At 40.1% G+C, this 27,728-nt stretch overlaps 2 protein-coding genes across 2 annotated transcripts; one reads left to right on the top strand and one right to left on the bottom strand.

Moving 5' to 3' along the window:
- Nucleotides 1-9,012: 9,012 nt before the first annotated feature.
- brms1lb (BRMS1 like transcriptional repressor b) lies at nucleotides 9,013-16,993 on the bottom strand. Its single transcript, XM_068342395.1, has 11 exons — nucleotides 16,856-16,993; nucleotides 14,313-14,453; nucleotides 14,004-14,094; nucleotides 13,628-13,755; nucleotides 13,386-13,465; nucleotides 13,069-13,165; nucleotides 12,590-12,679; nucleotides 12,397-12,461; nucleotides 12,267-12,306; nucleotides 11,937-12,066; nucleotides 9,013-10,777 (listed from the first exon to the last, which is right to left on the bottom strand). Exons 1-11 carry the CDS (start codon nucleotides 16,932-16,934, stop codon nucleotides 10,660-10,662), a joined length of 1,059 nt encoding a protein of 352 aa, XP_068198496.1. The 5' UTR covers nucleotides 16,935-16,993; the 3' UTR covers nucleotides 9,013-10,659.
- An 8,033-nt stretch (nucleotides 16,994-25,026) lies between these two features.
- nfkbiaa (nuclear factor of kappa light polypeptide gene enhancer in B-cells inhibitor, alpha a) lies at nucleotides 25,027-27,392 on the top strand. The gene is made up of 6 exons (XM_068342600.1): nucleotides 25,027-25,330; nucleotides 25,883-25,988; nucleotides 26,080-26,287; nucleotides 26,394-26,482; nucleotides 26,588-26,848; nucleotides 26,948-27,392. Exons 1-6 carry the CDS (start codon nucleotides 25,098-25,100, stop codon nucleotides 26,975-26,977), a joined length of 927 nt encoding a protein of 308 aa, XP_068198701.1. The 5' UTR covers nucleotides 25,027-25,097; the 3' UTR covers nucleotides 26,978-27,392.
- Nucleotides 27,393-27,728: the final 336 nt, after the last annotated feature.

The raw sequence follows: 27,728 nt of genomic DNA, 5'->3' as shown, positions 1-27,728 counted from the left end.
CCCCGACCTACACATTTTTTTGCCTCTGGCTTCCTGAAAATGTTGCTTTGTGTTGTTATATCTCATCAGGTGAAAATTTGACCTAGTTTTTCAAGGTCAAGGTTGTGATCTAATTTCGATCCACTTGCCTCCCTGAATATGACGTGGTTTGTTTCGTCTTTCTATCTTATCTGGTTCCTGAGATATGTGCAAAAAATCATCTCACTTTCATCCCCTTTGCCACCTGAGTAATGTGCTTTTTATTTCATCTTTCTATCTGCAATGGTTGTGAAGATATTTGGTGGATGGACAGATGGACGAACACACAAACACTGATAATTACAATACGTCAATGCTTCGCGGGATGTAAAACGATGACACACTGTGTCAAACAAAATGTCATCTGACATACAGTATACTCAACTGAAAACAGGGAAAAGAGAATCTGTTTCATTGATTTAAGGAAATGCATACTTTGAGTTTGAGGTTAACAATGCATATCAAGTAGGTTCAGACAAGACAAGGAAAATAGCTGTCTATTGTGGAATGTTCAAAAATTATTGCTATAAAGGATTTAATAACACAAATCAATGACCAAATATAAGATACATTTCTATGTAGAGCATATTTTAGACAGTCATGTCCTTATCTGACTAATCTAGAATGACTCCTCCCTTGTTAAACTAACCCAACCCTACAGAATGCATCAAGTCTGGGAAAAAGTGGCAACTGAAAGAATGCCACAGCTGAGGCGACATGGTATGCTGGAGGCGGGTCAGTGAAAACAAAAGTTGCCAAGGAGGTAAATGCATAAAATTCCACATCAGTGCATCTATTCCAGTGCTGTGTAATCAGAGGAACACTGACAAATCATGACTTTGTCGACCATGTGCATCTACTCAGGATTGACATATCCACATTCTGGCACATGGCTCCAAATAACTGCTATAGCTGCAGAGAAAAGCACAATCGGCCTGTAAATAGCACAATAATTAATAAAACTTGGTTTAATGATTTGTAACCCTGAAGGCCTGGCACTGATGCTGAGCTGGAGGGTTGATATTGTATCACAGTTCTGCAATGGCCAGGGATTAGCCCAAGTTTAGACTCCATAGAAAACTGTGGGCCGGTTCAGCAGGACAGAATGGACATCCTCCTCTGCCACCGTGAAGCAAGATGGCATCCAGAGGTTGTGTCGGTTTGTTGGGCAGAAGTTTGCTGGTGTACATACACATTGCAAATTGTGTAAAATGTTGTTTGCTTCAGTTGTGTGACCTGAGCCATTTATTGTGCTCGCGTTTCTGGTGTTGTCCCTTTTTTTCTGTATTTGTTACCAATAAAATTAAGATCATTACAATTTAATAAAAAATAAAGGGCATTATTTTCATATGACACAAACTAGGAACTTTGAAGATAAAGTATGTTTTTAAATCCCCTCGACACCATTAAGGATATTATTACATGGACCCAGGAACACCTTGTAAAACTTTTCTCTGCACAAACATTTCTAGCAAATGGTTGCTTTGTTTTTATATACTTAACACTGTGCCCCAACTTACACAAGTCTTAAAATGAAAACTATTTTTCATGGAGGAGCACTGAGGACGAATCACCGGAATACACAAGGCTGACACCCCTGCACTGCTAGACAGCAGCAGAACAATTGGTTTATTACTTAATACTTTATATTGGCTTGCTACCTGGCCTTTTGTTGCCAACGAATTATAATCCATTTTGAAAATACACAACATAATTGACAAATGTTGATGATTATACATTAGAATCTGAATGTTTGTTCATAGTTCATCTAATGTAGGCAAAATAACAGTAATGAAATCCTTTCGTACTTCATATCTTCACATTTACTTAACATAGCAAAAAACATATTATTGTATTAACTCACTCTATATATATATATATATATATATATATATATATATATATATATATATATATATATATATATATTTATATATATGATATACTGTATATATTCTAGAAACAGCTGGATTGGTAGTGGTCATACAGCCTTTATCCACAGGGGTCGCCAGAATCAACAAAATCAAATAGCTAATTGCATTAAGTAAGGGTATCTTCTCCCCTTGTTTGTATGTAGCGCATGTAACTTCACAGATCAATGAACTTTTTTATGTAGTAACAACTAAAACAAATACTTCCGGCATGAGAAACTCCCCCCCTGAACTTCCTTTGGTTGCAGAAGAAGTTTTTCCTGTTCTTTCTGTTGACTGATATTGTATGTATTACGATGGCCTTGAACAAGTAACTTCTAGGAAGCTGCGCTAACTGGAGAGCCTTAGATGTGATAGTAGTTTCCTTTTTCATTAAGTCTTTAGGCTGAATCAGAAACAAACTTCAAACCTCTTTTTTAATGTTTTCTCTATTTTAGGTTTTTGTTCATAGTCAAGTTAACCCATAGATAGATAGATAGATAGATAGATAGATAGATAGATAGATAGATAGATAGATAGATAGATAGATAGATAGATAGATAGATAGATAGATAGATAGATAGATAGATAGATAGATAGATAGATAGATAGATAGATAGATAGATAGATAGATAGATAGATAGATAGATAGATAGATAGATAGATAGATAGATAGATAGATAGATAGATAGATAGATACTATAGAACCCATTACTGACTATGCTAATATGTAAATACTGTACAGATATGGCAGTGGTATCATATCTGGAAATTAATTAGTAACAAAAATGCCAATCAAAAAATAAAAAATAGGAGACAGTGAACAACACAGTTACTTTGATTATTCAGTGTTCTTAGGGATGGAATGTCATTAGTCTGAAGCTCCAACAGCTGACACATAACATGCATCCTTATCCTTGTGACTAGACAAACATATGTCACAATGTATGACATAACTTCACATTGAGCATGCACAATTTGAAAAGACACCTGAAGGGATTAGAGAGAAAAGGAGAGAAAGAAGTGCATTGAGTGTCATTATTGTCACCCTTCAAAGTAAAAGCACCGTAAGGCAGCAACCTTTCCAGTCTTTGGATATGATTCATTTCCAAAGTTGCTTATGCAGCATAATATACACCCATGTTCCTCACAATGTCGGGTATACCATTAAATTATTAGTGTTGTACACGGATGAACATACCTTTGCATTATATGTAATTATATGTACATCAAAAGAAGTCCAGCGTATTTGTGTGTCCTAATTATTATGCTTATGAAAATGTGTAGTTCTGACTGCATGTGTTCATGTGTTGGTCCATGCACAGATCTGCCCACACATACAAGTCAAGCGGGTCACAGAACTGTAAACCATCCAGGCCCGATAAGATGCAAAGAACCATCTCATTAAGGCTGGCCTATCTCCAGCCACCTCATTCCTTTATTGTGCATCCAAATGCTATAAAAACAACATGCTTTGAAACTTGTCAAAGCGTGCCACTTAAGGTTTTTTTTTCATGCTTGGAAATTAGTAGAGCAGGGAATTCCTCAGAGAAAATATTTTCACTAACCCTGGAGATGAAACAAAGAGAAAAAGAGTACCTGTCTGTGCGATGTGCTCTGTCAGCATCCTGTCAACAGCACACAGCCAATTAGGACCGCAGCCAAATGGTTGGGTGAGCTTTCCGTTTCTCACTCTGCTGATTCTGGGTCCAGCGCTAACACAGCCTGATATGCACGGTCACACACACACACACACACACACACACACACACACACACACACACACACACACATACAGTTAACAAGCCCGGCACAGATTCATGTGTATGTTCCAAGTGATATCTATATGTGCCTGTATTTACATGTGTATGTGCACACATGTTTATATAGTAAGCAAACACAACCGGCAAAATAGGAAATATATAAATGATTAATACGATGCAGGAGAATCACACTCAGTTCTAATTCTCTGTGGTATTATCCTGTTGCTGATGCCAGTTGGCCATTTGACTACATTTCCATACTGAGTCTGTACTGAACACTTGAGGGTGAGCCTGCAGGAGGCAGATAAATTGTGTGTGTTTATCTGTTTGGGAGGATGATGCTATAGCTGATGCGCTCTCGGTGTAGAATCATAGCTACCATGCTGTCACTGGCTGGGGAGCCCATCCAGACACAGAGGGTCATAAACACACATCCTTTCTGAAACAGGCACACACAAACACTGCCCATGTCAGCCGTGCTACATTGGTTGCCGACACTACTTTGCATATCAGGCTGACATAGTGAGGAGATACAGTATGGTGTCCGAGGACAGTGGGTGTGGAAGTGGAAGGTGATACTGTCATCTCGTCGGGGAAGGTAAACAGTCCAGACATGCACATTTGGCAGCCTGCTGGTACTCAGCCTTTTGAGGTTATCAAAAAAAAAAGAAAAAGAGGAGGAAAAAATAGACTGTTAGAACTTCAGTAAAGTAAGTTAAGAGCACTCGCATCACATCACGGCAAATGTGACTGATTGAATGTCACCAGTAAGTCCTGTTCGACAGGTTTAACGCACTTAAAATATTTCACGATTTGTCTTCACATTTCACATGAACGTGAAAGGAGGAATACACATATGATTGGCACATAGGTCAAGTGTGAGTGTGAAACAAAAGGTGCAAAAGGTGTTCATTAAAATTTAAGACTATTGTTTGCATATGGCAACAACAGGGATGGACCAGGCTGACAGCGACTCACACAGTCCTTCAAAGGTAACTCAGACCAGTACTGGCCTCCCATAGTTAAACCCTTTTAAATTCGTATAGGCGCAACATAGATGCTAACATAAAAATGTCCACAATGATCGTTCCACTGAAGTTGTCCCTGCTGTGCATGTCATGAGAGTACGCAGGCCACCAAAATACAATTGCCTGGCTAACTGATGAATGTTAGGATAAGTTTAACGACACCAGTATCTGTATTGCAAAGCATGCAAATCACACAAGGAAGATTTTTAAAATCACGTTTATTCACAAAAGTCAAAATACAAGATAGTCACGTTGACACAAAATACAAAAGAGATTCACGCAACCAGGAACTCACATTGCAAAAACAAATATTATGTAGGAACATAAGCAAAATATATGTGAATTAAACCAACCACTGACTGAACACAAGTTTCTCACTCAACACGGAACATTAGACACCTTTGACAGACTATAAGTTTGTAAAAGTGTCTAAATCATTCATAACTCTGAAATAGTTAAAATCGATTCAGAAAAAGAAACACTTTTAATTAATTGTGGGGCTGAATCTAAAGTGACAAATAAGTACTGTATACAGTATACTAGATAATAATAATTTAAAAAAAAAAGCTGTCTGAAAGTAGCAGAGATTCAGCATACAGTTTTGGTTCATATCTTGTGCTGTTGTCAGGTACTGGTTTTAACTGAAGGTTTGTATGGGGGGATGGGGGGCAGAGGAGAATACCAAGGCATGCTGCTACTTGTCAAATTCAGTAGAGAGGTAAAAAAAAACAACGTTCTCCAAACCCTTGACCACAACCAATCACCATGCATACACCTAAACAGTGGAGTAGTGAATAGACGGACAGGAATGACAACCCTGAACAGATTGGGCAACTCCCAGGGTCCATCCATCGACTCTACTGCTTCCAAACTCGACTGTTTTGTGAACAATAATGGTAGACTGCTGGGATATATCTCCATCATTACCGGAGTAAGTCCTCTCAGGTTGAAAGGCATGAGATGGTACCAGTCATGCCAGTTGAGTGTGAGCTGGAGAACGTGTCATGCGAAGATGCAATTCTTTACAGGTAGTTCGCCCCATCTGATTCTTAATCAGATGAAGGGGGTTAAAAATGCTAGGCTGCCATTATCACATGAAAAAAAAATCTCTTGAACCGGAAGATGCTGAGCAGGAAGCAATGAAACAATGAGAGATACACCAACAACTGGCAACTTTTCAACTGCCTCTGTTAACTTGATTAAAAAGAAGACGTTGTTGCTCCATCTTGTTGTATTTCTTTTTCTTTGCAATGGGTCGTCTTTGCAAACGGAAGGGGTGAGTTGCAAATGCCACAGTGTAGGTGCAATGTACCAAGTTAGTCTGGAAACTGGACATGAGGAATCTAATTCTTATGAGCTCAACAGCACAGTCCAGCCAGGAACAGGCCTCATCTTTCAGAGACAAGTCTTAAGAATGAACTGAGGTTCTCACCAACTGCATGTGACAACGCTGGAAATAGCGAAACCATTGCCTGCACCTCATTAAAAAGAGGGCCTGGCAGTTGACAGACGATGCTGGCAGTAGTACCTGATAGATAGTGACACATCATGTTGTACATGTGTTGTATGAGGTACAAACAGCATCTGAAGTCTTTCACTACCAGAGTTGTCTCGTACCTAGACTTTTTTGGCAACCCTGAGCTTGATTTAAGCATTTTTTTTCCTCCAGCCAAATCTACTAATTTAGTTAAAAAATAATTATGCTTCCATCTATTTCACAAAACATAAATATCATCCATGATCCCTTCCTTAAAGTTTAATTGAATCTAGCACTTTTCTTCTCCGAGCATTTGACACTTTGTGGGAGTTTTTTCTTTCTTTCTATGCTTCAGTTTCCTAGAGGTGAAGCAAGTACAATTAACAGATACATTTTTGGCAGAAGGGGACAAACAGAAATGGATAGCTGAAATTCATAATACAAAGGTTGGTTGGTTGTGCACCAAAACATAAAAAAATAATCTAATTTTCAGCCACTCTCTAGGTGAGATATGTATCCCCTTCTTCAACTTCTGTGTCCACCCCATTTGGAGGGAAATGCCCAGTGGGCATCCTTTTCACTTCAACTGCCTTTATTTTGAGCTTCATCCAGATGTCCAAGTTAGAACAAAGGAGGACATCTATTTCAATCGCTTGTATCTGTGACAAATTATCTCCACTGCCACCCACATCTCTTGTTCATAGGTGAAGGCTGGAACCTAAATCGACTAAACTGAGAACTTCACTTCTGGCTCACCCTTTTCATCACAAACATAACATTAAATATTCATATACTCCATTTTTCCATCACTTGTGACCAAAAACCTGAAAAACTTGAGGAAGCAACTCTCTCCCAACGCTCAGGCAGAAATCCACCATTTTCTGGCCAAGATCAATAAATCACAGAAACTGACTTTCGGAAGTGTACTAACCAAATTAAATCCTGGAAACATGCAACTTTATTCATAAAGAGACAGTGGAAACAATATACAGTAAGACAATGGTGGATTCTGTAAGACAAATGTTGAATTCTTGACCACCAAGAATTGGCGACAGACATTCGTAGAGAGGTAACCCCAGGCTCATTTACATCACACGCTGCTGACTGGAGACCTATCAGCTGAACATCATCATTTCCATCTTTCCTGCAGAATGGAAAACAGCCCTTGATGTTAACTTATGGGCACATGCATCTAACATTCTCTTATACAATCAGTATCAAAGGTACATGCCCACACACAGGCCTTGCACACAGCAACATGCATGAATGCACTAAGACATTTACATACACAGCCTCACTCTGGAAATGCAAAACAATGCACACACACACACACACACACACACACACAATCACATCACATAGAAGGGATAAAAAGAATTTAGCACAGAGTGACACTTTCACAGTCTAATTAGCCCCAGTGTTGCAGTAAACACGTCCCAATGACCCTCCAGTTCTGGTTACGAATTAAGTATAGATGGGGATGAAGATGGCCAGAAATTCAGACAGATATCCGGATTCAATTAGCATCATAATTAAACAGTATCATAAAGAGAAATCCTGTTATATACCGTCAGGAATGGTGCTATGTCCACTCCTGCCCATAATCCTACATAGAAATGGATGTACACGTTCACAGGAGTATGTTTAACAGGTTCAAGGAAGCCTCTAATGAGATGCTGCATGGCGTGTTGCGATACAGACAGCCCTGCTGCTTGGTTGTTTGCTGCTACCTTTGACGCGTTGATGGGGATTTTCCTTTCTCCCTCTGTTGCAGTAGCAGACGTGGCCAACGAGCTGTGATCAAACTGTGCCTTCATCTCTCTCTCTCTGTTATCAGCTGGAGGGCTTCAGCAGCAGGGTGCCCCAGATTTACAGACCACCTCCCTCCATCCATGTAGAGAAGCTGCATTCTCCTCACTATGGAGTACTACTGACACCCACGGGTCAGAAAAATGATACTGCAAGGTGGAAATGCAAAGGAACCTCATTTGAGGGCTGGACACATGGATTCAGGGGTTTATTTTAATTAACTGTGAATTTGATTTAGCAGGGTAGTATCATAGTATCAAGGGATTTTCATTTAAAACACCACTTTTGTTTAGAAAATGTCTACACGCATGGCAAACAACCTTCTCAGCTTACAAATTGATTCTTCTGTTCAGCTGTGCTACTACATCTGATCAATGTTCTCAATTAATCAAGCATGGAATGCAGCAATTCTGAGTAAGGTGTCTGCAAAGGCCCAAGGCCTTGTGAAAGGCAAGGAAATGCTACAGTGCAGATTCTAGATCAATACCAGTATGCAGTGTTAATCTACAGTGGCTCTCTGCTGGAGTAAGTGACTGAAATGTTGAACAGCAGAGGACACCAAAGAGCCATTACAGAATAGGACTGGCTCAGCATGTCCCCCACCAAATAAGCCACCCCTTTTTTTCCCCCTTGTCACAGCTATGAAGTAAGGGTTCCGCGAGCCTCAGGGGTTACTTTGAGTTGTGCATTGTCAGGGACTTTCTCCCTTTGTACAATGAAGTATTATAAAAGATAATATCTAGGCTTCTTTTGACTATGCTAGGACAAATCCAAAAGGGTATTTAAGCTCTATGAAAAGCTCTGGTATTTTTCTAAATCCAAAGCTCTTGAGTCCATGAAAAGAAATTTGCTTAACTCAAACCGTAGAGTGCAGTTTGATAGTGATCAGCATCAGACTCTTTTTAGCTAAACGTACAAACAGAAAAACTTTTTAAGTACAGTAATGACACCACTCTATTGAAGACACAAGAAGACTGAAGAACTTTTTATGTGCAGGTTTGACTCTCTTGAAATTATATAAAGTCTTTAATCACCAGTACATGCATTGGCACAATGTCACATTTTTTTAAACTTCAAATGTGTAAAAGGAAGCAGAATTTGTAGTATAGGTAAAAAATAAAGTAAAAATATTTCAACAACAACAACAAAACAAACCACTTGCAAAAAAAACTTATGAAAAGATGCGTTCAGTGAATGTCACATCAGGCTTCAGAGACACTTGGTCTATATTTGTTACAGAATACTGCAAGGAACTCTGTTTACAATACCTCAGAATGGTAATACTTAGATGTGTGCAGCTTTGAAAATATAAAGCATCACATAAACACAACACAAGAGCCCCTTCGGTGAATCAGTTGTGATTACAAATGTGCACATTCCCTGTTCTGATTGGACAGATTGTAAACAGAGTGTTGTACCGCTAATGTGTCGATGATGATCTGCATTTTTACAGAAGGCAAGGAGGAAGGTCGAAGGGATAGTCATGGGGTTAGGAACAGGCAGAGAAAGGGGATAGGGGAAAAATAACTACGTATGCAACACCTGAATGACTCCATTGTGATGGTGTAAACACATAATAATCATGGATTGAATAAGTACTGAAAATGGCACCATGTTTTACAGATGAGGAACGTTGTGCCTGGATATTAAGCCGTGTACATGATCAGAGACAAATCAAAGTGAGGAGACTGAGGGAAGAATTAAGGAATAGACTCAACACAACATAAAACATTTATCTCTATATACATGGCACCTCTTATTACTGTTGACATTTTATTCAACGCTCAATGGGTAATCTTAGTATGAACTTAAAACGCAATACTGTGAAAATCATGCTAAAATATTAAGAGATCTTTCTCTACTGTAGCTCCCCCCAGGTGGGTTTCAACCCCAGGGTGTTCTTGAACAGTTGTCTCATTATGTTCACGATATAACAATTTACTCCAAATTGATTAATCACTCTCGGGCTCCATATTGATGCTTGTGTGATTATTTTCACTAAATCAAACTCGGGTCCTTGAGGATCCTATAATGCAGTTTTATTAGGCTCTATAGAGCATGAAATTTAAAATCTAAGCGGTGTGTCTGGAGAAGCAAATTAAAACAGTGCTGACAGCATCCTCACATGGTTCAGGATTCCTCACTCACTCATTCATTGACCCGCTTCAGTCCACTTGGTGCTAACACAGTACAGAGTAAGGCTTTACTGTATTGATATTAATAGTTCACGACTTTCTTTCCCATCGGTGTGGGTATCGTCTTGTCTTGGGAAGGCACGTGACTGAGTTGCACAGTTCACAGTTCTCCACTGCTCCGGTTCTTCACCCTTCGTTTAGTTTTTAGCAGCTCTCTTCATTGATCTCCATTCCAGAGAAAATGACACTTTGTGACCTCGTCAATAATATCAACATACATACATATTTACAAAGAAGACTATCTCCTTAGATTAAAAGAAGTCTACTTTTAGGACAGTCTCTTTTGTTACTTGCAGAAAAATGATGCATGTATGGATATGTACGCACATAAAGGTGTACATGGATGTGTGTGTGTGTGTGACTGTACATTTGGCAAAAATGTAGACAGATACCACACAAATAGGAGACAAAGAAAAACCTAGCAGAGATGATGGTCTTTGCTGATATAAGTGACTATTTTTATGAGTGCTTGATAGTGTATTTGCCTTTCTGCAGCTGGGAGATGTACAGCTTTGACTTGGTGCCGTCAAGTCGTTTGAACCACACTTCATCGTTGTTGACGGTGGTGATGATGGCGCTGCATGACACAAGCACACAACAGTGTTAGGTCACAATCACTTCCCAATCATCACAGACAAAACAGAGGTTGTGAACTTGACACTGCTGTAAGCAGGGGCCAATGCGGTCACTGTGACTGTTGGCATCTGACATTATGACTTTGCATAGGGAAAATAGCAAACACAACTGGTTTTTGCAGACCATTATAGTCACAGCGACAACAGGCGATTGTTTCAAAAGGACTGTCAAATCTTAAAGATAGATTACAGCCACATATAAAAAAAACTTTTAATGATGTGCTCACAGTTATCCAGGGAAAATTTCAAATTCCTAAATAGGCCAGTGTTCTAGATGTAATGGATTCCAAATATAAAAGTCCTCAATGTGGTATGACTGAAAAGCATATGAGCAAAAGAATAAATTCCAGCTGAAAAAAATTATTGAAAATATTTCCAGCTATCCTCTCTATGAATTGTTGATGTGACACAATGGATGAAACGCCACTTGTTCTTTGTTGTTCTTATTACAGATTAAAGCGATGCAGGTTACTACCCCTGGAAGTGAAAATTAGGCTTGTGCACATGTGAATAGATTTATAATGATAAGAGATGTTGAAAACAAAATTACATGCTACGTTTCCCCGGGGAAAATTTTAGACCCACTGGAAGGAGCTAACAGAGACATCATCAAGATCTATGAATTATTTCTCAATAAGTGAAAGAAATAATGCACAATGAAAGAAAGACGTATGGCCACTGTAAGTGGAGAGTCTGGAGCAAACTGGACTCAAAAGAACTAATAAGCAGATTTCCTCTGATGTTTGGATGACAGCAATGTCTTTGCCATTGATGTAAAGTCTGTGGGTGGTATGTTGGGAAAAATCAAGGCATACTGTTCAACGAGGTGTCCTCTTCTGACAGCACCGGTGGCAGGATGCACAGGAAGCCTACACTCACCTTGTCTTTGTTTAAATCTGTGATCATTTCCATTACACAGAAATCACATGTGCCAGAGTATCTATACACAGCACAATACTTCCCCATAATAGCAAGTGTTTAGGGGCAGTTTCCTATTCCAATAAACAATTGGACATGAGGATCTAATTTATAACCAAGTCTAAATCATCATTAGGCTTGTTGAATTCCTACTTTGTAATTTACTCAGAGACACACACACACCTGGTCGGGTACTCATCCTTCCTGTTGATACAGATGGCCTGTCCCCTGCAGTACCACTGGTTATCGTAAAAAAGCCGACCGTCCTCAGAACGCGCCACATGGTGATGTCTGTCAGGCTTGACTGGGGGAGCTGGAGGGAGAGCATTGCAGGGAAAAGGAGTGAATCAGGGAGAATAATCGGTTGAGAAGATGGGAAAGTAACATTCTTCTTCTGTTTAACTATGAACTTGAGTCAATTTCGATCAAGGTATTGAATCGACACATCCTGCATGACTACAGGCTGATAGCTACACTAAAAAACTGTATAGCCAATGAAAAGGAGAACCTTACCATCTACTTTCACTCTGTGTGGCCCCAGCGAAGCCATTGCCTGTGGGTGGATGAGGAAGCAGAGTAAAAAAGGTAAAGTAACAAAACAGATAAATTCACCAAGTTAGTACTTTCACAATTTCCACAATACCTTTCTTATAGCAGTCCAGTCTTCAAGAATATCAAGATCTTGCAGCATGTAAACAATGTAAGGCCGTAGAATGGCTGTTAAGGACATAAACACAGTGAGGCGACCCTCTTTACAGCATGGCAGTAAAGAACATCAAAATGAGTGGAGATGAAAGATGGGTGGACTGAGATGACAGAGGAAGGGAAAAGGATATCAGAAACAACAACAGGCTTCTTTTTCTTCACAGGACAAAATGGGTCTTTTTTCTTGTTTTTCCTTGAGTGTAATCCATCATTCCACAATTCTGGAAACAAAAAAATGACAAATGAGAGTCACTTCAATAGAGGATATTTGTTTCACATTTTACAGAAATAACCATTTTATACATCAGGGTTCCAAACTGTTCAACCTATTGATATATCCTTGGTAGATGTATTGTTGTTATTCATTAGCATCACCAATCTCCGCTTGTAGATTCAGCATGATTCTGAACTGAATAAATAGGTCTCACAGCTTGCAGATGTTTGCCTTTTTTACTTTTGTTCATTATCTTCTTTGATTTCAAAATGTTAAGAATTAAATGTTTTACTTTGTCATAATGCTGGCCAGACTATACGATGACATCTCTCTGATGGATTTCCTTTCATAAATGGAGCAATGAAAAGACCGCTGTTGTGGAGCCCCATTTAGTACCTGAGGTGATATCAATACTGTGTCTGTCTTCCTCCAATCTTCTTATCTTCTCCTCCAGCTCACTCTGTACAGTGTCAAACAGCAGCAACTTCTCACTCTACGATGCAGGAAAAAGGGAAAAAAATATTATATAAAAAATATAAAATCATCTCCAGATGTGGATGAAATTCAGTCGGTTTAGGCCACTGAGGCAAAATCTACAAGTGTGGATATCATACGTGGGAAATCCATAATATTTTTGGAGGATAATGTGTTATTATGGGGCAAATGCAGGCATAAGCATAACAAATGCCTTTAACCATTAATTGGCCTCTCACCTCCCAGTGTTGGTAGGCAGCCTGGATCTCACACTCATGCTTGTTCTTCACGGACTCCAAGCACAACTCCCTATAGATCCCTGTGCAGCCAGCAGTGAAGTTTATTATCTTCAGTCCAATTAAAAATAATCGACATATTGTTGGATATCAGTTCTGCATGATTTTTCCACATCAGTAATTCTATTATGATTGAAAGTTATCACAAATAGCACAGCAAAGCCTGTCTTATTGCTCTAACCCACCAGCAACTTTGGTCCTGATCTGCATGTTCTCCTGCAAGTTGGCTAAAGGTTCCAGGTATTCTTGGGCACAGCCTGCCATTACCTCCTGCAGCTTGATGTCCACCTGACTCAAACGCTCCTTGTACAACCTGAAGAACAAAATGCAAGGAAGAATGTTACATGTTATCAAAATCGTGACATACAGGCCATGGTGCATTTAGTGAAACGTCCATGTTCCTCCGAGCATCACAATATCGCCATTTTTACTGGTGTCATGAGTAAAAGGACAGACTTATAGGTTGACAGTGAGCATATTCCAGGCAACAAAATCAGGTGTGCTCTTGATTCAGACCTGACAGCAAAAGGTGAATGTTACATGGTGTTGGAAAGAACTTACTGCTCCTTCAAGTCAGTGAACTGCTTCTCCAGGGTGGTCATCTCATCGAGACACTCCATCCTCCTCCTCTCACAGTCTTCATCATCCATCTCTGTTTACATAAACACGTGACAAGACTGACATTACATTTCTTTATCAAGTAGTTTTCCTTAAACCAAAGGCAACCTGTTTTGTTATTGTCATACGCTTAGTTTATCATTTTCACAAACTTTCAAAAGCAGTCATATATCATAGCAAACTTATATGTGACCGACAAGGATATTTGAACAATTTCGGTCTAAAATTATATTTAAGGCCTATTTTTCCTACCCGAGCTGTCTCCATCTTCAGACACGGACGAGCTGACGGTGTCCTCCTCGTCTGTGGTGCTGCCGTCCTGCTCGGGAAAATCCACCTCCATTTCTTCGTGGTTGTTTTCTTTCTTCTCTCGGGAGTGAACCGGCATTATAGCTTTAAAAAAAAGCCAGTGCAAAAGGGGTAGAGAGGCTGTTGCTTGACTTTAGCCCGGATAGAAAGCCAAATGTACCTCACACGGCTAACCGGTAAGCTAGCTAGCATCAAGACAGCTGTGATGGCTGCTGTTGGCCAATCACAAAGCACTTTACTGAGTTTGTCCACTCGCATGTTTGATTTGAGTAACCAATAGCTATGAGGAAGCTTTTTGGGATTTGTAGTTTCTGTCAGTTTTTCACTTTTCCTTTTTTATTGAAAAACTAAGAATGAAGTTAACCAAAATTAAATTGTGTAAATACCGTGTAAATAATTTTTGGAATCCACTTTGTAACCTCTGTTACGTTGTTAGGTAATTGTTTTAAATAAATTGATTTAAACATGGATTTTATTTGCATTACATCACTGCTAATAATGTAATTTCACTATCCATTTATTCCTCTTTCCATCATCCATCCATCCATCCTTGAATTGATTTTCCACTAAATGTCTGAAAAGCTTAAATCATGGTTGGAAATTGCTGCACTTTTTTCCAAATATTTTCTAGGTGTAACTGAACAGTCTCTATTTTTGTTTTCTATTTTTTATTTATTTTACATACTGTTGTCATTTCCGAAGGGAAATTGGGAACATTGGACGACCCACTCTACCGCTCTACCACTGAGCCAATGCTGCCCCTAACAATATGTTAACCAACAACATATTAACAAAAATAAGAATAAACATCTAGGTAGCATTAGTCCACCTTGAGAAGAGGCTCTGTCAGTTTACTGACATCAATGTGACTTTTTTTTTTGCCCCAGGCATATGGTAGCACATAGAATAATCCATACAGCAGTTTTAGGCTACATATAAATTTGTCGATGGCAGTCATTAATGGCTTATTTTTGGGAGGTAGAGCAGCGATGATGCCCCAGCTGGACAAGACACAGAAATGTAGAGATTTCTTGTGACTCAGCTCTAGGAGCAGAAAAAGGAGGTCAACACCCTTGTGGCTGCTCTGACCGAGATTGAGCAACAGCTAGAGAGCAGTCAGGTCCACTGGGAGGAGGATGAGTATGTTCTTAAGGAACAGCTCTGGATAGAGAAGAAGAATGGCTTGATGTCCTATAGGAGTAGACCCCAAAGAAGAAGAAGTAGTACCAGAGGTTATAGCTCGTGTTTAATTAGCCCTTTGTAAAATATGGCGTTTGTCAACACCATAAACATCAAGGTAAAGGAAGTAGTCTGACTCCTTAGGTAAACGGAAACTTGTCCTCCGTAAGATCCAGAAGCTGATACAAATCGGTTTTGACTCTGAGTCTAAAAGACCAAAAACTTATCTACAAAAATCTTTTGGACTTTAAAATAATGTGATTTTTCTTAGCCCTTTGTCTATGGGGTGTATGAGTTAAGTCAAAATGTAAAAAAAAAAGAGTCACTTAGCTACTTATAAAACATATACATAATCATAATATACACAATATACTCATGCTTATAACACATACCATACAATATTTCTTTGCTTCTTTCAATTTAAGCCATTGGGAAATAAATTTAAACAATCCAAACTATTCAACTATTATTCTCCTGCTTTCACAAACATGCTGAATTGGACTAATACCAACCAGCATCCCGACACTAATTAAAGTCGAGGGCTGACGCTCCCTAAAAGCTGCCGTCCTGTGGTTGTCTGACCAAGTGACTCCTGGAATATAAAAATCTTTTCTAGATCCAGGTGACAATCTGGCTCCAACAAAATGCCATGGCTTATTCTTTAGATTATGCCCTGCCTGTCAAATTTAATTCATAAAAATGTGTTCATAGTCTTTTGAATTATCCTGTTAGTCAAAGCAACACTAGTACACATTCATAAAAAAAGGCTGACCTGTGAGACTGCATCATAAACTACAGCAGATCCTGTAGGTGGAGGGCCGTGCTGCTTCATATTCAAGACACAGAGATAATGCAGTTTGCACTTTTGCCAAACGGTGGCAGCATTTTTGTGTGTTTTGTCCTGTTAACAGTTCTATACTCCTGCATGTTCAATCAGTAATGCACAGGACATAGACATGAGCAGAACACTGGATATCCCACACTGAAAATGATATGCCTCCGGTGGCGGAGGTTGTGTATTCAAGTTCCATTCAGAGTAAATATCCTCCTTCCTCCTCTACATACTCGGCAGCATTGATTTGCATTGTCTTAATAGAAGAAGAAGAAGAAGAAGAAGAAGAAGAAGAAGTATAGTTTATTGATCCCCGCAAGGGGAAATTACAAAGTCACTCTGTTAGTTGACAAGTATACAGGGCCCCTGAACACAGCACACAAGAGGGCCTGTAAGCATGCAGTTAGTTAGTACAATCACATAAAACTACACACATCAGGGAGGCAGAGTGACGGGCAGCGGCTTCAGAACTCACCCCAATTTGAGGAGCTTGTAGGGGGGACGGCGCCTTGCTCAAGGGGCGCCTCGGCAGTGGCTGGAAGGTGAGGTGACATCTCCCACTGTCAGCTCACACTCCTGGTGACATCATGGCAGGAGTGGGACTCGATCTGCCAATGGCTGGGGCGATCGGTCTATGAGACATCTGCTCTACCGCTGAGCCACTGCCGTCCCTAATAAGTTGGTATGTGTGATCACATGACAATCAGAACCTTGATAACAACATATAAATCATGTTCACCTCTGATCCAATGTGATTCTTGCATTTTCAAAACACAAAATATTTCAAACTGTTTCACACTACATCAGAGAGAATTACAGAATTGTGATCTACTTGTTTTCCTTAAACCGACTGGTCTTGCTAGAGATACAAGTGTAAACCTGCTTTTTACCATTAAACTGTGAGCATAAAAAGGTCTCTGATGCTTCTACCTGACCACTTTGAACACTGCTTTTTTTATTCTTGCACAACCCATTACTCTAAAATTCATGATTTGCAAGCGGCAGACCAAACACAAACTTTCAAACCTTAGCTTCTCTGCTAACCTCAGTAAAATTACATATGTTAATGACCATGAGTGAAACCGTTTCTCTTGTTACACTGAGAAGCTCTTGTGTCTACATGTCTACAGACCAAGATGTTCCAGTATCAAGGTTGCCATTTGAGATGTGCTACTCTAACTTTCTACCGTCAGCAGTCGGTTCTATTTCATCAGCCTGGCTCTCATTTGTTGGATCATTCATAATTTAAAAACTGAAATTTCAGGATTTATAATGCAAAGCATAGAAAATGTTCTTTAAAGGCTGTGCTGATTATTCAGTGGAATGACAGAAAGGACAGTAAAAACACAACCCCTATTGGTTAAAGTGTTAATTTGGACAATATAGTTTTGTGTCCCATTCCCATTTTTCAATAAAAATAGGAGAAAACTATTTCTCTCCAAAAATATTCCAATATTATGTTCAAATATCTCATAATAATTAGACTAAACTCTGAACAGCTTGACATCACCCAGGTCATGATAATTTGTTTTTTAATCGGTGGATCTGACCGTAATGTCTATGCTCCCAACCCCCAGTGAATCACACAGTGACAGACACAAATACAATTCATGCGTATTTGTGTGTGAGAGAACGACTGTAGGAATGTCTGGGGAAGAAAAAAAAGGTAATACCCTTCTCCGAAAAGCACCCACACTTACCCGAAAAAATATGCATTTGTACATTCAGTGTGAAACCGAGGCGATAAAGGGGAGGATCCCAAAAATTTTAAGCTGACTTTGCCATTTCAATCAATACTATTTACATCAGATGCTGAAACATTCTCACACTGCTCAATGTAACCCCTCACATAATAGACAGGGGATTATTATTTTTCTTTTACAGGTATGGAAACCTCTTTGAAAGGAATGTTGCTTTTGTTCTGAGGAAACACATCAGATTGAAGACTGTCCATATCCTTTTTTTTTTAAGTTTAGAACTCATGGAATGACATCATCAAGAGAATTAAGGTCAAACACTATGATCTTCATTTGTGTGCTGTTCTCATAACCTGTTAAAAGAGTGTAAGATGTAAAGCATACATTATGTCATTACATCAGAAAACACCCTCCCACACAATGCTTGTTCTTTTTATGTAACATATAGTTAAGGCTGACAAAGAAATTGCCTGACTCATATCATTAGCGACCGTACCTGCCCCCTTAATACAAGCCATGGAAAACAGCCTTGTGTGAACCCGTCATAATGAAGTGCTCGTTTCTCATATCAAGCCACACATGGTGAAAACAAACCGTGGGTGCAGTTTGTGTAAACTACTGTATGTGCGGATCTGCTGTGTCACTGAGCCCACTGAGTTGGGTTTACTGTCCACAGAGTAACGCTACATTAACTGTGTGATTGTTTCCTCCGCCAGAAGTATTTCTCTGTTTGTTTACTTGATAGCTAAAAGATGTATGAAAAAGTTAGAATGAAATTTCTACAAGAACAGGAAATGCTGACTCTTCTGGAATAAAAGTCATTTATAGTAAAAGTTCAACTGTGGTGTAACCTGTGACCCTTTAGATGGAATAAACCAGGAGCCAAGAGAAGCCAAAACTATTAAAAGACAAAACAACACATGTACACTATTGTCTCATTTTTTTCCCATCCCTTTTTTGCCTTTATTGTTTAAGTAAGAAGTCTTATCTGACTCGTTTTACCACATCTCATACCAACATATAGTGGAACTGTTCACTGTAACAGTCATTCTTTTCTGGAAACAAGCATCAAAACTGGTACAGATACTTCCTGGAGATTTTGTATTTTATGAAACCCATTAGTTGCCTATAAATTCTGACTGGAAGCCATTTAACGATGTAGGGTGAGATATACAGTACCTCTGTACACAAATAATACATTTTGCCATAAAATTACAGACCCTTGGGTTCATAGATCCAAATTTAGATTCTACATTATCAAAAATGCATGATTTGACACCAAGACCATTAAACTGCAGACCCTTGTCTGTAATAACTTTTTTATGAGCTTCCTTGCATACAGTATCAGTCCCAGAATCACAATTAGGGTAGAAAGTGCTCATGTAATAGGCACCATCAGTCTCATAATATTGGATGTACTGTACGTGTCGCGGTAGGCCTATACAAGCAAACCTTGGTTTTCGAATGATTTAGATATCAAACAAATTGGAATTTGACCAAAAGATTCTGAATTTTTTTTGTTTTAGAAGTCGAACAAAATTTGGAAGTCGAGTGCGAAACAAACGCCTTTTTGGGGCGACCGTGGCTCAGTGGTATAGCGTCCAATGATTTGAGATAGAGGGTTCGATTCCCGCTCCCGCCGAGTTATTTGTCGTTGTGTCCTTGGGAAAGACACTTTACCCTCCTTGCCTGCAGTGGTGCACTCACAGGTGTGTGAATGTGTATCATTGTTCCGCTGGTGGTCAGAGGGGCCGTAGGCGCAGATTGGCAGCCACGGCTCTGTCAGTCTACCCCAGGGCAGCTGTGGCTACACACGTTGTCTACCATCACCAAGTATGAATGAGGAGTGAATGAATAATGGATCCAATGTAAAGCGTCTTTGACTGTCCAGAAAAGCGCTAAATAAATCTAATCCATTATTATTATTATTATTTCTTGCCGCCAAGCACGATAAAGGCAAGAGAAGTCGAGAGAAAACATGACGGTAATGTGATTTTTATTTTAGTTTACTGTATTCAATAATTTTTCACTTAATTTGCATTCCATTGCCTATGGTGTGAGTTATGGTACCGTAAACTTCTGTCCAAAAGACAACGGTAACTCATACCTTAGGCTAACCTGATTACGGAAAGCGAGGTTTGCCTGTATTTGTTTGTCACATATTGTCTTGCTACCTGGATGTGTGTACTACAATGCCTGAAAACCTCATATCAGCATTCAGCAGCTGAACAGTGCCTTGCAAGTCATACTAAAGCAGTAGCATTTGCACTTGGTTAGCTGCTGTCAACTCTCTGCAATGGGTGGGAGCTCTGTCCAAGTGATCTGCCACAGATCTACTTTCTTGGTCCAGTCCCAGTTGGCAGGACTCTGTTTTCCTGGTTGACGCACTGTTGACCAACTCCAGATGAAGTCTTTCTGGTAGGCAGCATGCTTCTCATGCTGCTTCAGTGTTGCTCAGGTTAGAAGAATGGCTTTGTATGGCCTCAGCTTCAAAACATAATCAACCTTGCATCACACACACCTTCAGCTGTGCTGAGTCTGTTGTACATCATAACCAGAAACTTCTCTAATGTCTTCAGGTCTTCATCTTCCACTACAGGAAGATGAAAAGCTGGTGAGTTTTTTTAAAGACACTTCATCTCTAACATCCCACATTGCCAAGCAGACTTCTTCCCTTTGTCTCGGAAAGCTGAAACGACATCGCAGCCAATGAAGACATGGAAGAAAAGCATCCCTTTCCTCTTTTCTGCAAGAGAGCAACACAGGTCATATACAAAGGCAAAACACAACTGCTAGCTCCAGAATTGCCTGCAGAACAGACTGATGATGACAACATCTGTGTCCCTGGCGTGGACTGTGAAGACTTTGCTGCCTACTTCTGTTGGATGGGTATTGTGCCATCTTCTTCATGACTGCATGGTGCAACCCCAGTCAGACATGTGGTGGGGCGACATGTACAATCTGAACATCCAGAAAGTTGAACAACACAGCTTTGTCGTAATTTTCTCCCAGGACATTTTGCCAGTTTGATGGATTTTTGGCCTCCCTTGGCACTGTACGTCTCACTCCGCATCATTGATTTGATCTAGTTTCAACTTTCAGAATAGACGGAATGTAGACATCAAACACAATGTCTGTTCCTTGTTCTTTGTAGACTGTGCTTGTATGCCAGGAAAGACATCAAGAATTGGAGGCTCTTTGAACCTCTCTGAACTCTGTGGGAGCAGACTTTATAAGCGATATAATATTAGGTTTACGAAAATGGATGAATGAACCTATTACATTAGTTGGTCCAACACATTGTATTAAAATTAATACATTACCCAAACTACAGTACATTTTCCACTCTTTACCTATTCCAATACTAATGAGTTTCTTTGAAACCCTCAATCAGCATATCAAACAATTCTTATGGAATGGTAAGAATCCACATGTATCTTCAGCAAAACTCACTTTGGATTATAACCTGGGTGGTCTTCGACTACCTTGGTTTAAGAACTATTATCTGGCTGCTCAAATACAACTCTTTTCTTTTCTCTTTGAGAAGCTTAGTGTTCCTCACTTGGCTTCCATTTCCATTTCATTTTCAAATGGATGTCAAGGACCATGGCTAGAAAGACTGACAATCCTGTTTTGATAAATACAGTGTAATCAACATGTGATATCATGTTCACAAATGTTTGGAGCGAGAAAGTAGTCAGAACTCATCCCTAAGACTATGGACATTCAAAGTGCTGTGTTTGGTGGGGCTCTTTTGGTTTGTGTGTCGGTGCGTGCGTGTGTGCGTGTGTGTGTGTGTGTGTGTGTGTGTGTGTGTGTGTGTGTGTGTGTGTGTGTGTGTGTGTGTGTGTGTGTGTGTGTGGAAAGGGGGGGGGGTTCTCAGGTTGCTGTATCTTGTGTTTTGTATGGTTTATGAAAAATGAAATATTCTTTAAAAAAAGAGAGAGAGACATCTCCAGTCATTCCTGAGCCATTCTCACCAGCTGTCCCCATCTGCATCACATTTTCTCCACTGCTCTTTCAAAGACTCAATGCCAGGTATTCATCAAATGGCCTTTCCTAATGATATCTGTTGGTCAGATAGCTTCCAGATTTTAGATTTCACTTACTGGAGTCTCTAGCTGGAGATCCATCCTCTCCCAGGTCCAAGTTTTTAGGTGATTCTCTTGTTGATGTGTCTGTTGCAAAGTGATATTTTATGGGATGGGGCTGTTGACCCCACTTTCAAATCTTTTAGTCACCTTTTGCAACAAGCAAGGGAAGCATCAGATCCATTCTTAGCCAAGGGTCCCAGAAACCACATAGGTCACCTATTTACAATTAGAGCTTTCCTTGCACTTTGTGAGCTGCTTTCCATGGCAATCAAGCCTCATCTGCCCGGAGCAGTTTTGAGACTTGCCATTCACACCTCTGCATTCTACTGTTTGATTACAATATTATAAAGCCAGAAGCCTATATACATCAGGTCTTCTGAAATAAAACATCATACTTAGATGAAAATAGAAATAATATTACATCAGCAACACAAAGTATTCATATTTAACAATGAACAGCATGAACAAAAGCTTCATAGTGACAGAATGTAATGCATGCCCGTTACATCAGGTTAAACCTCTTGTAATAAATGCTGATACATAGTGACACAGCCACTTTTGTTCCATGAATGCAGGGTGAGGCTGGTGGAGTTCAGGACACAATCACTAAAGCAACAACTGGGTGTGAAGTCTCCTTAAGTTCCATGCTGAGTCACATGAGTGGTACTTATCCAATACAAAGACAGTAGGCAATGTACGGCGCTAGATAATTAAATGGTGTCAGTTGTCTCCCAGCCGTTGGTATCATGGCAACCAGTGGTAAACATAACGTAAGTAGAGCCAACAGAACTTCCTCATCTTTACGCAAGCATAGAAAAAAAATCTTAAAAATGTCAGGTGGAAGTCCCAGTACTTCCCATGTGGTGTGAATATCTGACCATATATGCACGCAAGAACACAATCTTGGCAAAAGGTGAAAGACAGAGTAACACAAGAACAGTTTGTCCTCAGATCTCATTATGATATTTGGAAAAGACGAGAGAAGCTGTGGAATTCAGTGAATGAAATTAATCTGATGTGACTCACACTTGCACATACAAATATGCAGTAGACTGCATGGTGCAGTGACCTCACAGTCCTGACAGGTGTGTGTATGTGTGTGTGTGTGTGTGTGTGTGTGTGTGTATGCTTGGTTTGTATAACGTCACCCCGTCTGAGTATCGCCCCATAGAGGCGTGAATGCTTCACTGTCCTTGGATACTGTTGCTATGTTATCACCAAGCCTACCTTTCACAGTGTAAACAGAAGTAATCCTGGGAATTTTATCATAAATGTCAGGGAAGCACGGACAGGTAGCTCTGTCACGTATTTAGCCATTGCGTAAGTAATAAATTGCTTTGAGGCAAACACAATTAAGAACACAAAAAGGAGATAAAAACAGTCACAACATTCAATACATTGAAAGATAAGGAAAAGATTCATCGTGTCAATCAAAGCTGTTGGGCAAGCTTTATGTCCGTGTGATTTTGTGAAGTTCTTTCCAGAATGTGTGCAGAATTTCACCTCTGGCGGTTTGTCCAGGGTGTGCAATGTTATGTGGGTATGTCCAGAACATCCTTTTGTGGAACGTGCAGTGTTGGTTTCACAAGGGAGTCTCCACACGGAAACTTTAGAATCTTTCCCCTGCAGTCTGTGTGCTGTTTACACTCACACTGTAGTCTAACAAAAGCGTCTTGTACTAACCTGGGAAAACTCTTTAAAATTTACTACAGCTATTAAAAACTACAAGGGCTAAATTTTCTCATGCATATCCTAAATATATTTTAATCGTAAACTTTTAAAGGGCTTAGGAGTAAAGGGATATACATGATAACACTAATGAAATATGCTTGAGATTGTAAAGATCCGATGTAATGGAGGGTGCAAATCCAAGACAAAGACACTGAAGTGTAGAACATGCATGGTTATAAATGTGATTCCAACCACATATCATAACCAACTCATTCCAAACACAGCTTAAATTATTCATAGGACTGCATTACAGTTCATAGCTCTGTGCATCTGGTAAATGTTCAACTTCTTGCAACTTAAACACGACTAGTGTTTAATAGTTAGTGTTTAACTAACTATTAAATACTAATAGTATTGATTTTGCATAATCATTACCAACATTAATTGGTACTGATTATGCAAAAGATGGTGAGCAGATTGCCATAGTTTTGTGAGAATGACTAAAAAAAAAAAAGCCAGATAATTTCCTGGATTTTCCCCCTAACATGTTGACATTAGGGTGTGTTTGGATGGGTTTTATTATTATGATTATTATTATTTATCAGGAAATATTCAAAACATGTCATTCTGCCTAAATTGTATTTAGAAAATCCAAAATAAATGTAGATCCAACAGACTTAAATGACTGCTGTAACAAATACAGGAATAATAGATTAAATTAGTGTTGCGAGACCATGAATTTGATTTTCAATCAGGCTTTACTACCTACAGGGGATTGCTGGGCTTGGGTGGAGGTTTGCTCTACTGAGCCATTATAGTCTTGAATAAATTTAAATTCATTTTGGAAAAAAAGAATACTTGTCTGTCAAGTGAACCACTTAAAACAGATAAATTCCCCAATGCAAAAAAGGGAATTATTCAAGAGCCTAAAGGGGCTGTCTCCCTCTCATTCATGCTCATCGGACTTCATTCATTGGAATAAATAATGTCATGTCCCCTAACCTACATCACAGGTGAAAATGGTGTCTAAAAGGAAACTACGAGTGTTCATTCTGAGTCTGTTCGGGGGGGATTTCTCTCACAAAAGCACAGCTCCGTGTGATTTCCCTCTGCATTTTCTAAGATAAGTCAATTGGAATTCCCCACCGAGGCTCCGCCCAGCCGAGCGGATAAAAACGGGTGCGCGTTTGTGCGCTGCAGCACTCTGCCCTGACCTCAGCACCATTACGCACCCAGACGCAGACGCACAGACAACATGGACGTCCACAAAACATCAAACCAAAACCAGATGGATTATAACTTCGACAACATGGAGCCCAAGCACGGGAAAATATTTCCTTGCCAAGAGGACCGTTTTGACAGCGGCGTGGACTCCCTGCGGGAGGACGAACTCGTGAACGTGTTTGAGGACATGACAATGAGCAAAAGCGAAGATCTCACACAGGAATACGAGCCTTGGAGAACTGCAGTGACGGAGGACGGTGATACGTAAGTGGATTTTTGTTTTTTTTTGTTTTTTTAAAAATACGCCTTTTAGATTAATAACACCAATGCAGTTTTGCGAGGGTCGTGTTTATGCACGGATGGAGTTTTGCACGGGAGCGCGACATAAATGCCTAAATGCAATTGAATCATGTGAAAAGCTGCAAGATCATTAGGCATAACATATTTAAAGTTGCACGAAAACGAGGCATTTTAAAGTACTGTACTGTATATGCGTGTGTGTGTGTGTGTGTGTGTGTGTGTGTGTGTGTGTGTGTGTGTGTGTGTGTGTGTGTGTGTGTGTGTGCGCGCGAAAGAGTACTTAGTGGGCGGTTCTAAAGTCCGCCCTGCGAGTTCAGGAAAGTCCCTGGCCCGCTGCCAGGAACTGATAAAGCATCAGATGTGTCAAGCCACTGCTGGTGGAAATAACCCAACAAAACTCCATTCTTGCGAAACGCTCCACTGCTCAGGCTTTGTTTTTTCTTATGTGTCTGGAACCGTTTCCTCCTCCATTTTCAAGGGCTTATTTTAACTGACCCCCCCCCCCCATCCCCACAGGCTTCTCCATTTGGCCATCATTCACGAAGCAACAGCCCATGCCCTCCAGATGATCAAACTGTCCCACAATCACCCCTTCCTCAACGTACAGAACCATCAGAGACAGGTAATGGCTTTTAACATCTCCACTATACCTCATTATACACGTTTCTTTCAAGGCGTGATAATAAGTTTTTTTTAAAATCCTCTCTCCTCAGACTGCCCTCCACCTTGCAGTGATCACAGAACAGCTGCCTTTGGTTGAGAGGCTCCTGAATGCCGGCGCGGACCCACAGTTGACAGACAACAGTGGGAACACAGCCCTCCACATTGCTTGCAAGAAAGGCTCCCTCGCCTGTTTCAGCCTCATCACCCAGAGCTGCCAGCACCACCTTGCCTCCATCATGTCCTTCCCCAACTACAACGGTAAATACTGGGTTACAGCACCCCCAAGCACACGTGCAGTCCACTGATCCTTTACTTGAGCTGCTCTTGAGTTTAGTTAACAGTGATTTGTGATTTCTCTTCACAGGACACAACTGTCTCCACTTGTCGGCTATCAATGGTTACATTTCGTTGGTCGAGAATCTCGTTCAGCTGGGTGCAGACATCAACGCACAGGTAGGTGTCATAAAGTCTAGAGGCATTGAATTTCACTTTTTTTGCTAAAGGAACATCTTTAAAGAGACAGCAGGAACCTAATGTTATTCTTCTTTTTTCCCATAGGAACAGTGCAGCGGTCGCACATCGCTCCATCTGGCTGTGGATCTCCAAAACCCAACATTGGTCCGTTGCCTCCTTGACCTTGGCGCAGATGTTAACTGCTTTAATTATGGTGGCTTCACGCCGTACCATCTCACCTATGGGCGCCAGAATGAAGAGATCCGATGCCAGCTGTACGAAAAGACGGCACAGGAGCTGAGAGAGCTACCTGAAAGCGAATCAGACGAGAGTGACATGGAGGATGTGGACCTGTCGGAAGATGAGGTCAGTTTTTATCCTCAGGTCATCCGCTTTTGATGGCATCTTAATTCATATAAATCATTACTCTGAGATTCAGGTTACTAATGTTTTTCTTTTCTGCAGCTCTACGATGACATAAAGTTTGGGAAGTAAACGGGAGCATCTCTCTGTCGGAGGTGTGAACAGCCGGGAAGCTGCTGCTGGGTTATCCAGCTATGACCCCACACTGAGGGACACATCAGCCCATGTCCCTGAAGCAGGTCTGAATCCACAGGCGCTGGCCCTGGGATCACAAACATGAATGAAGATGGCGTCCAAGTCTGGTCAAGGCCGGTCCAGATCACCTGATAATCTGCACCAAAAACAAAACTACAGCAAGACTACGGCCTCCATATAGTCCCTCTGTATGCTGTATAAATATATATATATATATATATATATATCTGTATATACCAGTCATGTTATATAATGTAAATACAGAGAGATTATTTTTGTACCTGTACATTTGTTGTGAAATTAAACACTATTAACACAAAAATGTTCGGAATAAAACAGTTTATGAATATAATCAGAACTGATGTTTGCTTTTTTTCCACCAGGATGTCATAAATTTATCTCTTAGTGATAAATAATTCCACAATAGAGTAATTCTTGGCTTGAACAAATTGTTGCACACGAGAGACAACGCATATGCTTGTGTAAGACATGCAAGACAGAAATGATCGCACATGGAACAGACTGGGATTTCTTTGTTGAGGCGAGGTCACCGCATTGCTGAGTCACGCTGCCGAAAGTCCCTGGGCGGCACAAGAGGAACATAAATCCAGCCCTACCCTGGTATGTCTGGTGAATAGCAAGTAGGAAGTGGCATTCATGTGAATTTGGAAGGGAGATAATAAGAACA

This window comes from Antennarius striatus, chromosome 19 (assembly GCF_040054535.1).
Source record: "Antennarius striatus isolate MH-2024 chromosome 19, ASM4005453v1, whole genome shotgun sequence".
NCBI lineage: Eukaryota > Metazoa > Chordata > Actinopteri > Lophiiformes > Antennariidae > Antennarius > Antennarius striatus.
Note: the sequence above shows the minus strand (reverse complement) of the source record. Positions and strands in the feature narration are given on the sequence as shown.